Below are 15,848 nucleotides of genomic sequence, written 5' to 3'. Positions count from 1 at the left end.
GGAGTAATGTCAGAAAAGGGGTAAAGGGAGTAGTGTCAGAGGTAGTAATGTAGAGGGAGACTCAGGTGACGGAGGTAGATAGAGGGAGGTACAATGTCAGCGTCAGGTTCAGGGTGGGTAGGTAGGGAGGCAAGTCTGCAGGGTGACACAAGGCCCAGGTGTGTCGGGGTGGGCGGGACGTGGACTCAGGTGTTGGGCTCAGTGATTGGTCATGAGGTGAGCTCCCTGGCGTGAGGCCCTCCTCCCCCCCTCTCATGGCTGCCCTCCGGAGCACCAGTTCTGCCAGACTCCCGACAGTCGCCTCCAACTCCTCCGGGAATGACCGGGACCTCCTCCACACACCGGCGGAGGACTGTATATAAAGTGGGATCTGTGGCACCGCCTGGGAGTGGGAGTTCGAGGGTGCAACATGCACAACGTTAAAGTGGACGACTTCGACGGTGCCAGCGGTGTGCCGAGCAGTGAGCTGTGATGTTTCGAGCGGTCGCGGTGCCTCTGGCACTTGTAGTTATGTGGGCACTAATCTCAGCCACGCCCACCGACCCCGCCCACACCGCCGGGCGACTGGACAACGCCCACAGCACCATGGAAGGAGAGCAGGGCTGTATCATACCCATCGACCGTGTCCAGAGAGGCAGGACCTGTACACCCACCGGTATTCCTGAAGGTTCACTATACCATATCCAGACAGCTAAGTCTCCGCACCCACACACACTCAGACCCAAGGAATCGAGCAGTTGTCTGCCCACATCTCGTCGCAAGTCTGTAGAACTGCTCAAGCAAAAACGCACCTTTATAAGAGGCTCTTCGTTACCAGTATTTGGATATCTTGATCAGCAAGATCATTTGAATCATACAGAAGCCAAAACTATAGTTCTTACTTGTCGCTGTGATAACAGGAAGATCTGTAGAATATTTCTTAGTTACCATAGTTGCCCTAGCAAGGTACCTCATGCTTCTCACATTATGTGTCTTGAAGTTAAAGGTTATAAGATTTACTCTGTGGTAGGATATAAGGACGTGCAGCCCGTTGACAGCGAAGCTGGAGTCAGATTAATGACAGACGATGAAGCTTCGCAGTTTACCAGACACAGTACCGAAGCGGGGCTTCGGGAGATGAAGAGTCTTGGAGCACGATCGAAAAGCTGTCGAGATATTCTATGTTCACTTGCATGGAACGTCTTAAGGAAGGGACGGCATACACTTCCCCCTCCGTGGCAGAAGCACCAGAGGGATAAGACTCAGTCACCGTGTGCAGCATCAAGGGCTGGAAGGTTCACACTTCAAAGCGCGAGTTCGACAACGCTGCACTGCGGGTGTCAGGAATACTACGCCGGGAGGAGGCGACCCCGTCGGTCAGCAACGGGAGGGCCTCCCAAGAGGCGTCTGGGGGGATATCCCAGGGATATCAAGCGAGGACCTACGCTTTCCACACACTCAGTCCAGCCACGCCCTCTCCCGGTACCACCACGCCCTCCTGGCCCATCCCCAGGCAAAACTCAACTGCTGACACATTCCACTCGCCTCCATCGACGTCCTCTGATACCAGAGCAGACTCGACCCACTCCGAGGCCCACTGTCCCTTCACCTACTTCTCGTACCAGGTTATCGACTCCGAGGTTACCAGACAGCAGCTCGCCAGTGACTTCTGACACAGCACAGCCGATGCTAATGCCTTCGTCCATAGCCAAGACGCCAGCGTCTCCTCCCGCGGTAGCTACAGGAGGAAGACGGAGGACCCCATGGAGAAAGGATGGAAGAGAAGAGCTCTGGCGGCGCCTGGGGCGAACTCCAGGGCCTCGTGGGGTCCGACCAGTAGCGAGTGCCAAGGATGGTTCAAGAGGTGCCGCAATGGGCAGAACTGTTGTAGGAGACAGTGTCAATGGCAGTACTATCGCAGAAGGCAATACCATGAGCAAAGATGTCGCAGGAGACAGCGTCACGGCCAGGCCTGTCGCAGGAGACAGCGTCACGAGCAGGACTGTCGCAGGGGACAGTGCCAGGAGCAGGACTGTCGCAGGGGACAGTGCCAGGGGCAGGACTGTCGCAGGGGACAGTGCCAGGGGTAGGACTGTCGCAGGAGACAGTGCTAGGGGCAGGACTGTCACAGGAGACAGTGCCAGGGGCAGGACTGTCGCAGGAGACAGTGCCAGGGGCAGGACTGTCGCAGGAGACAGTGCCAGGGGCAGGACTGTCGCAGGAGACAGTGCCAGGAGCAGGACTGGCGTAAGAGGCAGAGCTGAGGGCCGAGCAGATGCAAGAGGGAATGCCAGGGGCAGGACGGGCGCAAGAGGCAGCTACAAAGGCTGGGTTGACGCAAGGGCCAGAGCCAAGGCCCGCGCTGACGCAAGGGAAAGCTCCGAACGACAGACCAACGTCAGCAACAGTGCCGAAGGCTGGGCTGATGTCAGGAGAAGAACTGGCTTAAGAGGCCGTGCCAAGGGCTGGCTTAACGCAAGAAACAGAGGCAAAGGCCGAGCGGACGGAAGAAACAGTACTGAGGACAGGACTGTCACACGAGACAGAACCTTGAGCAGGACAGGCGGGAGAAACATTGGCAAAGGCGAAGACGGTGCAAGAGGCAGTACTAACATTGGCCGAGTTGACGCAGGAGAAAGTGCCAAGGGCATGGCTGTCCCAAGGAACAGTACCACGGCCAGTACTGCCTCCAGAGGTAGTGTCAAGGGCAAGGTTGATGCAAGAGGCGGCGACGATGCTGACGAGGGCGAGAGGGAAGGTAAGTAACGCTAGAAATATTCATCACATTTATGTTTCTTTTCATCTCATGTGACGCGGGTCTTGGGTGGAGGCGTCGGTCGCTCATGTTTCCCACGGCTGACCTCTGTTCTCTAGGTCAGAGGTCAGGTCAGATCATCGGCTGAGCGACCCGGACTTTGTGGTCAACTGCTGCCCGCGCTTTTCACATGTAGTGGGATCGACCTCACCCGTTAAAGACGATACATCAATATATTCGTCTATATCAAAATCTATTTCCATCTACAATCACACCAGGAGCAATATCTATCAAAGAATCCTAGAGTTACCCAGGACTTCATTCTTAAGGTTCCTGCTGGCCAGGGCTGCACTACTCCCAGTGTCATGTAAATGTAGTCTACTTTGGAGTGAGACGGTCTTTAATGAGGCTATACTCCCAGTCATACAGACTCGCCAAAGACGACTTTTCACTCGCGGTGTAACCTTATGTAGGCGGTGTTCGGTAAGACCTTCTCTCTCTCTCTCTCTCTCTCTCTCTCTCTCTCTCTCTCTCTCTCTCTCTCTCTCTTATATATATATATATATATATATATATATATATATATATATATATATATATATAGGGAGAAATGTCAATTGAGTACGTGATCAACTGAATTACTTTTTTACCACAGGGAAATGAAACACGATAAGTTCCCAAGTGCACTTTCGTGTAATGATCACATTATGTATATATATATATATATATATATGTATATATATATATATATATATATATATATATATATATATATATATATATATATATATATTCGTACTTTATCACCGTTTCCCGTGTTAGCACCAAGAACAGACAAAGAAAGGCTACATCCGCTCACATCCATCTAGCTATCATGTGTAATGCACCGAAACCACAGCTCCCTATCCACAACCTTTCCATGGTTTACCCAGGATGCTTCACATGCCCTGGTTCAGTCCAATGACAGAATGTCGACCCCAGTATACCACATCGCCCTAGCAACCCCGTCAATAATCTCCTGCAGCGCGTAGGAAACTAGCCACGTCCACCAGTTTTGATAGAAAAGTATAACGAAAGCAGAAAAAAATTACCAGTTTAATGTATAACGGTTATGTTCCTTGTTTGTATGAGTCTGAAATAATACCATTCATACCAGTCACCTAGAATCATAAAATACGTAATATATCGATCTTTAGAAAGTATGAGAAAGCCTCCATTATGAATGGTGAAGCACTTTTTTGCTACTTTAGGTAAGAAATGGATTCGAAAATTATAGCCGAGTTGCATAAAGGATTTTGTGAATCTATGTAGAGAGTCAGGGAACTTTTTGGTATGGATACAGCCAATCTATAAGTCTGAACCTATTCATTCAGACGTTTAGCTCATCTGTACTTAGAATTATGACAATTGATTCACTCATTATTCCAAAAATTACTAATGTCTGAAATTTGCGCCTTCCACCTATATTTTGAGATTAACATACAAAGTTCTCGACTCTTATTTATACATTCAAGCAGAGGACCTCTGGAATTATTTACCAAAGCTTTGAATATAATCTTAATCGGCTTAAAGAAAAGAAAATAACTTGAGGATAAAGATATATACATCACCGTCCAAAGTAAACATACTCAGACGGGCAAGTCCTCACTCAGACCGGCAACTCCTCACTCATATGATGTTGATGAGATGATATGTGTCGGGTTCACCACCAGACACCTGCTCTGGTTCCAGGGTCATGTAAACTGCGCTTCAGTAAATCTCGGAGAATCTGATCGTCTTTGTTTCTCTCTTTTGTCCACCTACAACGAAGAAATATCCCACAAATCCTCTCCGATATTCGTTCATTTCCCCCAAAAACCCGTCCTAAGAAGGATATTGGGAACGTAGCTGCCAAAATAAGATCAGTATAAGCTAAAAGCTATGTTTCTTTCCTCTGATAATATCTAATTTGATCTTATTTTGTTTCTCTTCCTTCTCTCTGCGTTGAGCGTCCCTCATTCAACCATACACAGAGGTTCTGGTCGACAGTATGATAGTGGGATTAAATTCTGGTAATGTCAGTATTCAAATATCATTCCTATTATGTAATTCTGGTTTTATGGATGATTATAATTATCTTAGCCTTGCATTCGCATTGCGGTAGTTACCGTTGCATATATAATTCCCTTCATCATTTAGACTTTGATGAAAAAAAAGGAAAAGTAGATTTAACAACATAACTGTGAGAAGTCCTTCATCTCAGCAAAATTGTTACATATTCATCGAGTTTTTGGTTTGCCAAAAATACCAACACGAACTTTGATAGGCTATATATGGACTGACCATATCATCAGTTCGCCATGATTCGAATAATCCGATTAGCCGATCATATTTACCGTCTAGAGCACGGGGAAAAAGAGGAACAAAATATCCAGTGATCAAGATGGCCATTGTACACGAACGTACAGATTTGTGGATGACTTATTGAAGCGACTAATTTCAATATCTATATAACAATTCCTTAAACGTATGATCAATTATTTGGTAAAAAAACAAAACAATTATTTTAAATTCATATAAGCATACCCGGATTTCCATAAAGAAAATTATATATTACTACATGAAGAACACATCCATCATTTGCCTAAGCAACGGCATCAAATCACTCAGACAATTAACTGATTGCAAGGGACAAAATTAGACTTGCATATAGCGCTCAACACGCGATATTGTGGCCGTTGAGAACACGTCGTTCTCCCGTGCGTGTGGACATGTCGCCTTCCCTTATTTGTATGAATCTCTGCATGACTGAGCAACGGCTGTTTTTCACGCATAGAAGCAGTTACCGCCATTAAATCAGATTCAGCATGGCGGGAATGGGCGTGTGTGGTCATCGGGAGATTACAGAAAACGAATGTGGTCGAAGGATATTAGAGAAAACGAGTTTTTGTCGAGGGCAGACCTTAAAAAAAATGGTTAATCTAGAAAATTTTGCTGATCGTATGATAAAAGTAAGTTATGGCAGACAACATTTAAGGATAATCAGATACGAACGTCAGAAGCACAAAAACGTATCAGATTAGGAGGTCGAGGGGTACGATAACCCGCTAGGAAGAAATGGGACCACATATAATCCTGTTGCATAAGCCCTCACCATAATACTTATAATTCTACTAGTGCTATTATCGTCAATATTATTAGGTTCTTTCAGTGTCTTCTTTATGGTTTACTCCATGTTTTCTGCAACACAATTTAGATGACAAAGGTCAAAAGCCAAGTTATTATCGTGCTCAAGGAATCGTACCGTCGTGCTCAAGAGGTCGTACCGTCGTGCTCAAGGATCGTACCGTCGTGATCAAGGGTCGTACCGTCGTGCTCAAGGGTCGTACCGTCGTGCTCAAGGATCGTACCGTCGTGTTCAAGGATCGTACCGTCGTGCTCAAGGATCGTACCGTCATGCTTAAATGCTTTGGTATTTAATCTGTTGTTATTTTCCACATCTTTCTCTCTCCTTGTTTGCGTCACTCCAAACAAATTTTAATTCAAATCATAAAAAACAGATCGTAGAACTTTGACATAAAGTACCCCACTTTCCATTTTCTTTCCTCCTTTATCCCTGTGATTTAAATTGGCTTAAATCCTACACGTAAATGGTTCTGGTTGTTGTCTGTATATATATGATTATCGTCTCTAAATGAGCTCATATTACGGAACATTTTGATGCCTACCAAAGCTGATGTTAACATAATGTACACATACGAATCTGTGGGAATATTTCTTTCTTTAGTCGCGTTTCATGCAAACATACATACACGCACACACACACACATATATATATATATATATATATATATATATATATATATATATATATATATATATATACATATGTACTCTGTATATACAAACACACACATATATGTGTACGATGTCCACTCAAACAAACACACATAAACATGTACACCAGAGGTCTTCAAGGCAAAATAAAAACTTCAAAACTTATAAGAAAGATATTAGGAATTATCTTTGTCATATACGATAACTGGATGAATGGAATATACTGAGCGATGGCATTATGAATGCTGACAGCATACTGAAGGCTGAAAAGTTGTATGATAGAACAGAAAGTCAGATAGAGATTAGAGTCTACGAGTTTAAAAACGTAATTGCAAATGGATCATTGATTACACACACACACACACACACACACACACACACACACACACACACACACGTAACTCATATATTTCTGTAAGTTAGATTCGTGGGTCTTGTGTTGATGTTTTCTTAAATATACCTCCATCATGACTGGAGGAGACATCTGGTGGTAATACAAGGAGAGAATACTGAAGGTGGAGTGCGTCTGCCATGTTAGGGAGGCCATGAATTACACGGACCTTTGTTTACGCATACCTAGCGAGTGTGAGTGTGAGTGCGAGTGTGAGTGCGAGTGTGAGTGTGAGCCAGAAGATAAGACACTCGAAATATCAAATAGCAGAAAATCTTGAGGATAATTGACTCAAAAGGATAGGGATCTACTGCAAGCAACAAGTTCTTGGCTCGCAGTGAAACCTGCCAGAGAATCTTATTTTGCAGATAACTTCGTCGAAGGCCAATAGACCTTGTGTTATCTGGCTTTCCCATGTACTCCGTTGTAAAGACACGAATGGAAATGTGGTATTCATGAGGGTCATTCTCCTCCAGCACTTCCAATGTTTATTGACCTTTAATGCATGGCAGTTACCGCCTCCTTTTATGTGTAATTGCCCTGGCTGTTGACTCGTTTCTCTACAGATCGTATTCCTGTGTCAAAATGACCCCTGTGTCAAGTTGAACCCGTGTCAAAATGACCCCTGTATCAAGACATACTCTGTGTCAAGTGGACCCCTGTATCAACGTAAGAGTCCATTGGCCATATCGTGGCCACACTCACGTGGCCATATCTTGGCAAGTCACATTTCAAACACTTCTTGAACACTCCTGTGATTCGACGTAACTGACCTGGCCCACCGTGGCCCACAGTGACCGAATGTGGCCAAAAGTGGCCCACACTGGCCCAACCTGACCCTTCATGTCACATGCTGAAATGAATTTACTTAAATTCACTTAACCCGATGTGTAATGCTTCATCTGAATCAATGAGATCACGATTCCACCTACGTCTTCCTTAGCCCTGAATCGACGTGTCTGACCCTAAACAGACCTGAGATCCGACCTGAAGCAACGTTGCACAACCACCTGCTCCCTCCTCCCTCACCACCCTAGGGACTGACCCTGCTTCCCTGAGACAACTTCTCCTGCCCTGAACCCACATGTCATGCCCTGAACCCACCTGTCATGCCCTGAACCCACATGTCATGCCCTGAACCCACCTGTCATGCCCTGAACCCACTTGTCATGCCCTGATCCAGCCCGCTTGCCACAAGCCACGATTTGGCCCAGTGTGACGCAATGTGGGTCTTATGTTCCACCTTATGTGAATGATAGACACACACACACATACACACACACACACACCCACACACACACACACACACACACACACACACACACCCACACACACACACCCACACACACACACACACACCACACACACACACACACACACACACACACACACACACACACACACCCACACACACACACACACACACACCCAACACACACACACACACACAGGTTAGACTCGCAGCTCCTCAGTTTGGCTCACCTTTCCATTAGGCCTGATTTACGAGCCTAGACCCAGGTACAAGTGTCCCTGTCGACTGAAAAATAAATCACGAGTAAAATTGTCCTTTGTGTGATGGCAGGCAGCTGTAAACAACGATCATAATCAGGATATTTTGGGTGTCGTTTGTCGTCGTAAACTTAAGAGCAGAGACTACGAGATCGTAAGGAAGACTATATCATCTTGTCCTCACGTAAGTATGACGTAGAGATGACCTACGTCATCGGTGACGTTCTATATCATCTTGTCCTCACGTAAGTATGACGTAGAGATGTCCTACGTCATCGATGACGTTCTATATCACCTTGTCCTTACGTAAGTATGACGTAGTGATGTCCTACGTCATCGGTGCGAGCGTCGGGTATGAAATAGTAATTCGCATGTTTGCGTGGGATCACAAGTTGACGGGGGGGGGGGAGGGGGGTCAGTGAGAGGTTCTCGTCTTCCCTGACATGACCTGTGGCTGCGCAATGACCCGGGACATCCCAGTCAGAGGTCACGCTTGCCCTAAAACACCTCCATATTGACCTCCCATTACCTCAAGTTATTTCCTCGCTATTATCTGTCATCATCTTCGCCTGGGGGCCGAGCGCAATGATTTTTGAATATGGTTTGGTATATATACTTCAACAGAAATTACTCTCATCATCCCACATTAACCATAATTCAAGCCGATGGCAATTAAGGTCATGATGACGTTATTAAACAGAGTTACAGGCAGTAATTTTTTTGAAGGGGGGATGGGGGATGGGGGGATGGGGGTGGGGATGGGGGGGAGGAGGTTTGAAGCTGATTAATCCCTTAGAGAGAGGTGGTTGACCAGCGTTGCACGTCTGCCCGGAAATAGAATATTAACCTAAAGGGGTCACTTAGCAGGTCAGAGAGAGAGAGAGAGAGAGAGAGAGAGAGAGAGAGAGAGAGAGAGAGAGAGAGAGAGTATTAATTTTCTTTTCTCTTTTTTTTTTCTTTTTACCCTATATCTGGAGTGGTACACCACGACCCCAGTATACAAGTGCATGTTTGATGGCATACCTCCTCAATATTTCAGTTTACCACGTAACTTATACGTTTGGAATGGTTGTTGTTGTGTGTGTGTGTGTATATATATCATAAGCCAGTGTTCCTGACACCTACACTCACCAAGGGCTGTTACTCTGTCAAGTTTACGTAAAATATTATACTAAATGGCAGAACTTCCATGGTCTCCTTCCCCCCGCACACACACACACACACACACACACACACACACACACACACAAGGAACCCGCTTCTTCACATGAAGTTGCCATATGAGATAATCCTACTTATGTTGCCATATGTTTTAGGTTACTCCTACTGGGGCTGACATATGTCATAGTGCGACTTGACAACACTGGGTATGACGACATACTTCATAGCATCAGGCCAGAGGACAGGCCGTCATACCCATGACCAGCACCGTCGTGTTCAAGGGTCGTGCTGTCGTGTTCAAGGGTCGTACCGTCGTGCACAAGAGTCGTACTGTCGAGTTCAAGGTTTAATTGCTCTGTTCTATTCTCGTATCGGACCAACTCCCTCAGGGTTGCTGTAACCCATGAATCACTCCGAGATATCATTACATATCAAGACTCACAAGTCTGTAATGTAATCCTGAGGTAATGATTACAGCCATAACCCCTCTCATTCATCATAACTACTCATCACGACCCGTCATTACGTTCTCTTGACCACGGGACATTCATCATTCATTATTCCCATCCATTCATTCTCTGCCAGGGACACATGTCGTCTCAGAGAAACAGCAATGCAGACCTTGCCACAACAAAGGCCCCTTCCCCCAGGAAGGAATGACAAGAAACGAAAACTATATATGATAATTGAAGGGCGACTCAACCAAATCTGCTTAAGGTAATCGTAGAAAAATATAAGCCTCGTATCTAAGACCTCCTATGTGAATTATCCGTGGGATCTTCATTGACTAGGGGGGATCAGTGGGTTGCGTTTCAAGTGTGTCTGTCGCAAAGGAAGACACTCAGCTCGATTAGATTTTGACGTTAGTTGTGTAAGACGTGTCACAAGATGGGAGCTAGTCCTGGGAAAGATGTGCAGCTCAGTGGGGATTAGTCCTTGCAGGATCTGCTTCATGAAAGACAACTGGTTCTTGAGGATGTCCTTCACGAATGAGGTTAATCCTCGAGGATGTGATGGACGGAAGGGGATAGGATCTAAGGTGTTCGCCAACCACAAGGATGAAGTATGAAGGGATTCATGGTCTTCTCTGGTCACAAAGATAGTGATTAATATGAGGGGATTTATGGTGTTCTCTGGTCACAAAGATAGTGATTAATATCAGGGGATTTATGGTGTTCTCTGGTCACAAAGATAGTGATTAATATCAGGGGATTTATGGTGTTCTCTGGTCACAAAGATAAAGATTAATTTTTTTTTTTTTTTTCATACTATTCGCCGTTTCCCGCGATAGCGAGGTAGCGTTAAGAACAGAGGATTGGGCCTTTTTTGGAATATCCCCACCTGGCCCCCTCTGTTCCTTCTTTTGGAAAAAAAAAAATGAGGGGATTAATGGTGTTCTTTAGTCACAAAGATATCGACAATTATCAAGGGATTTATGGTGTTCTCTGGTCACAAAGATTATAACTAGAATGAGGGGATTTATACATTAATCTAATAAAAAGGAGTTTTTGCAAGGACAAGGGGAAATTGACACTGCTATGTATCTGCAAGAAAAGATAACCCAGAGGACATAGCATGAAATCAGCTAGCACTCGAGAAACGCACCAAACGCATGATGGATGAAGTGAATAAACTGTGTTATGAAACTGTACATCTGATAATTGCATTGTTACATACATCTAAAAGAATTAATATTTTGTATGATCAGGTTCAGTAGTTTTATGAAAGTTTCGATAAGGTGTTAAGACCCGCACCACAACAGGGAATTCTACGTTCAGAACTGTTATAAGTCTAAGTCTGAGTTCATATCTCGAGGCTGAACGTGAGCCCGAGGGAGTTCAGATCTCGAGGCTGAACGTGAGCCCGAGGGATTTCAGATGTCGAGGCTGAACGTAAGCCCGAGGAGTTCAGATCTCGAGGGTGAACGTGAGCCCGAGGGAGTTCAGATCTCGAGGGTGAACGTAACCCCGAGGGAGTTCAGATCTCGAGGCTGAACGTGACCCCGAGGGAGTTCAGATCTCGAGGCTGAACGTGACCCCGAGGATGTTTCATCCTGTGATAAAAACAAGACGAGAATAAGAGGTTAATACGTTGAGTGACCTGATGTGAGTCGTCCTGTTCACTGTTGTTCAAGTTCCAGGGAGAACGACAGTATCACAGGTTTATCTCCCTCCCACTGTGACAAACCTTGCCCACCTCCTCCCACTGTGAAAAGTCAGTTAGCCTTTCACACTGGAGATAAAAACCATTTCTCACACACCCCACACAGGTGATATCTCCAGGAATTTCATTATATATTTCCACCACTTTTGTCCTTTATTTCAAACTCCTTTTGAGATCAACCATCTTCCTCCCCCCCCCCTCACATTCATCTCCACTAAACAGATCCACCTCCTCCATAATGCTATACATCGTCCCTAACTTCAATGTACATCAATTGATTATATGATACGAAACATTCATCTTCATATCTGTGGTGCCCGGAGGCCACGGTAATGACGGGGGGCCGAGAAAGACGAAATTGGAATTGACAATAATGCTAAACATTAGTTATAAATGATGATGGAGCGGAGATACGTGACCCAGAGATGTTGTATCGCACAGGGCAAGCGAAGGCTTCACAAGACACTTCTCTTTTGTCTTCAACTGTAAACTGTGGTGCTTTAGCTGCTCTTCAGTTCGATTATGTAACTGAGGATGTTATCCCGTGTGGTGCATATGGCGCAATGTAAACGAGACTTAGATTACAGTATTCATGATATTCAGGAGTACTCAGCTGCATCAGGAAACATGAAATTCAGGAGTACTCAGCTGCATCAGGAAATATGTGTCTCCTGTACAGGAAATAAGCGTGCCAAAGTGTCTGCGAATGTTTACATTCGTCTCGTAAAACATCTTTGACTTCAATGATCTGAAATTTAATTAAAGTTGCTACAAAGGTGGTAGAGACAGATATGAAATTGGTCTACCCATCTCAGACAGTCAGACCCCAAATGATGGGAAGTGTTTGCACGGGTCTGTCTCTCAGGTAGAGCATACGAGACCAGCCACAGACCACGAACGGGCCAAGTGGAGAGGTGGTCTTGTCTGCTGGAGTGATGCACACGACCACATATATGGTTGTGTCTCGTAACGACTCCTAAACCACTAAAAGAAACACATGTAGTCGTCCCTGTTGGAGAGAACCTAAACGACACTTTATAGTTCTTTCACAAAGACCTGATCATTTTTTGCCGAGTATCGAAACGACATGGAAATTCATCATGAAATGAACCTTAAAGACCTAACATGAAAATAAACTTATCAAAATGTTCTAAACGACCATCAGGAGACGTAAGATTGTTAGAAGGACGACCAGAAATATATATGGGATGACTGGGAAGACCTAACCCGACTAGAGACATATATGGTTCTACTTGGCTTGTTTGATCAAGTGGCATTAGACCCCCCATGATCTCTTGTTTGAGATACTTCATACAAATGGAATCCAAACCCTTCCATCCACCGAGACGTGACCACCAGTGTTCTATTCAGGTTAATTCTGCTTCAAGTTTTCCATCATTTATCAATGATACACAGTGTATCATTTATCAATGATACACTGTGTATCATTTATCAATGATACACTGTGTATCATTTATCAATGATTCACTGCAACAACCACTGGAGTGAAGTAGTCTCGCCCTTTATCAGTTCAGGGAGTCGAGAGACAAGAGAAAAACAAGGATAAAAGTCTCTTATCTCTCCAGTGTCACATCAAGTCGTCCACCCACCTGGGGAAAGCAAGAATAAAAGTCCCTTATCTCTTTGCTGTTACTCCCAGTTGTCCATCCACCTAGGAAAAACAAGGTGCTAAGGCCAAGAACATTATCTTGAAGGAGCTGATTTGGCTTAATTGCGCTCTATGTCGCTTAACTTAACGGGGGAGCAGCAGGTTTCTTCGCTACCCAGTGTGTGTGTGTGTGTGTGTGTGTGTGTGTCAGTGGAATTCATTAACTATGGTTGGGTAAACTGCAAACTTAGCTATCGGATCTTACAACCCGGAAAACACAAGGTTTCGCCTTTTCCGATCCTATGACCTTATACACACTGGGTGCCGCTGGTGCGTTAAGGGTGTTTGATAGTTCTTAAGAGTGTTTGATGCTTTTTAAAAGTTCTTGATACTTAGTAAGAGTTCCTGATCCTTCTGAAGAGTGTCTGATACTTTTCAAGAGTATCTGATACCTTTTGGTAGCATTCGTCTTCTTTATGAAAGTAAGTCTAGCCAGCTTTTCCCCACCTGAGATTCCCTTCCTTGATCATGCTTCGTCATCAGCTTGGGGTCCTGGCAACCACCACTTGTTTTGTACAATTATGATGGATATGCATGAAGCGAACGTTGGTGGGAGTTGGGGAAACGAACCACAATAGGCGTTTGCTCTGTAGTCAGGATAATGGCAGGGGTGGGTTGGTCTGAGGGCACGAGACAAATAGTGAAACTACACAAGTAATGAAGGTTAATGGTGGATTACATTCTGAAGCCACAGGGCCCAAAACAAATGCTAGATATCTTAACATTCGAAGTGTCTAGTTTACACAAGACTTTTTAGACTGTCGAAATGAATGCCAGTTATTTTAAAGCCAGGAAGAACTGTATATTATACAAGTGCAGCTCCTATATATACTGGGAGGAAATTATCATGTTCATAGGCGAGAGTTGACAACACGGGTTGGCAGTAAACTAGGCAAGACCCCCGTGGCTCTCATCACCAAGGTAAACTTAAAGAAAACTTGATTTCGAATCTTAAAAGACATTTATAGTTGATATGTGTCATTAGAAGTGACGTCAGATGTGCCACAGCAGCTGACATTGGATGTGCCACGACCATAGACTTACTCCACTCCGGGGCAACACAACGACCATAGACTTACTCCACTCCGGGGCAACACAACGACCATAGACTTACTCCACTCCGGGGCAACACAACGACCATAGACTTACTCCACTCCGGGGCAACACAACGACCATAGACTTGCTCCACTCCGGGGCAACACAACGACCATAGACTTACTCCACTCCGGAGCAACACAACGAACTAGGAAGATGATCAAGAAAACATTTCCCGTTGAGAGAAATATCTGCGTGAGAGATAGATCTGTACCTGAAACATCAGTGTGGAATGATAATTGCATCATGGAGAGCACAGCTCTCTTACCTACAGAGACATGTCCAACTACCACTTACGAAAGAGAGAAATCATCTTAAAATGTTCAGCCCTCCTTTACCACACACACACACACACACATGGATAGAGAGAGAGAGAGAGAGAGAGAGAGAGAGAGAGAGAGAGAGAGAGAGAGAGAGAGAGAGACTATGCAACCGTGCTGTCTGCTGTTTACCTGGTGGAGTTGGAAGGGGTTTGGCGGCGAGCTCGAGGAGGGAGGAGGAGGGAGTGGTGTGAGGGAGGAAGGGAGTGGATTCCAGATCCCCTGACGTCATACTAATTAAGGCTTTCACTCCCGGGGTGAACCCATCGATCTCTCGTGCCCGAGTCTAAAACTGGGGTCGCGTTAAGGAGACGATAACTCAGGAATACCGAGCCAAGTGAGGGAAGTTAAGGTCAAGTGAGGGAAGTTAAGACCAAGTGAGGGAAGTTAAGGCCAAGTGAGGGAAGTTACGACCAAATGAGGGAAGTTACGATTAAGTGAGGGAAGTTAAGACCAAGTGAGGGAAGTTAAGACCAAGTGAGGGAAGTTAAGACCAAGTGAGGGAAGTTAAGACCAAGTGAGGGAAGTTAAGAGAGATCTAACAGCCACGGACGTAGTCTTTCAGCGCTGCATTTCGAGGCTTGTTGAGAGCAAGGCTGGCCATTAGGGAGGGCAGGAGGGTGATTAGGATGCCAGCGGTACCTTATACTTTGAGGAAAATTTCCCCATCATTTGAGTGATCTAAACTGGCGGTCAGTGGAAACTCGCTTCTGAACCTAAGGGGAAAAAAAAGATAAACATGACTAATCCTACTTAATCCTACTTAATCCTACTTAATCCTACTTAATCCTACTAAATCCTACTTTACGATGCTTGATTGAGATTCAGAATGATGTATTGTGGTGTTGAGAGGCGCAGAGCGTCTCCCAGCTCGTTTATAAGGGTGATTCAGCAGCGCTGGTGACGAGAGAGAGAAACACGAGGCTCCCAGAGAGACATATCCTCCTCATCCTTACCTCATTCATCAGTTTTGTCCCCCCCTCGATCCCT

At 45.2% G+C, this 15,848-nt stretch overlaps 1 protein-coding gene across 1 annotated transcript in view; it reads left to right on the top strand.

Moving 5' to 3' along the window:
- The first annotated feature begins 319 nt into the window (after positions 1 to 319).
- Positions 320 to 15,848, top strand: part of LOC139759776 (uncharacterized) — a 134,366-nt gene continuing 118,837 nt past the window's right edge. The window contains exon 1 of the mRNA XM_071682225.1: positions 320 to 2,737. Coding sequence (XP_071538326.1) covers positions 472 to 2,737 — 2,266 coding nt within the window. The 5' untranslated portion in view covers positions 320 to 471. The remainder of the gene's footprint in view (positions 2,738 to 15,848) is intronic.

Source organism: Panulirus ornatus, chromosome 34 (assembly GCF_036320965.1).
Source record: "Panulirus ornatus isolate Po-2019 chromosome 34, ASM3632096v1, whole genome shotgun sequence".
Lineage (NCBI taxonomy): Eukaryota > Metazoa > Arthropoda > Malacostraca > Decapoda > Palinuridae > Panulirus > Panulirus ornatus.
Note: the sequence above shows the minus strand (reverse complement) of the source record. Positions and strands in the feature narration are given on the sequence as shown.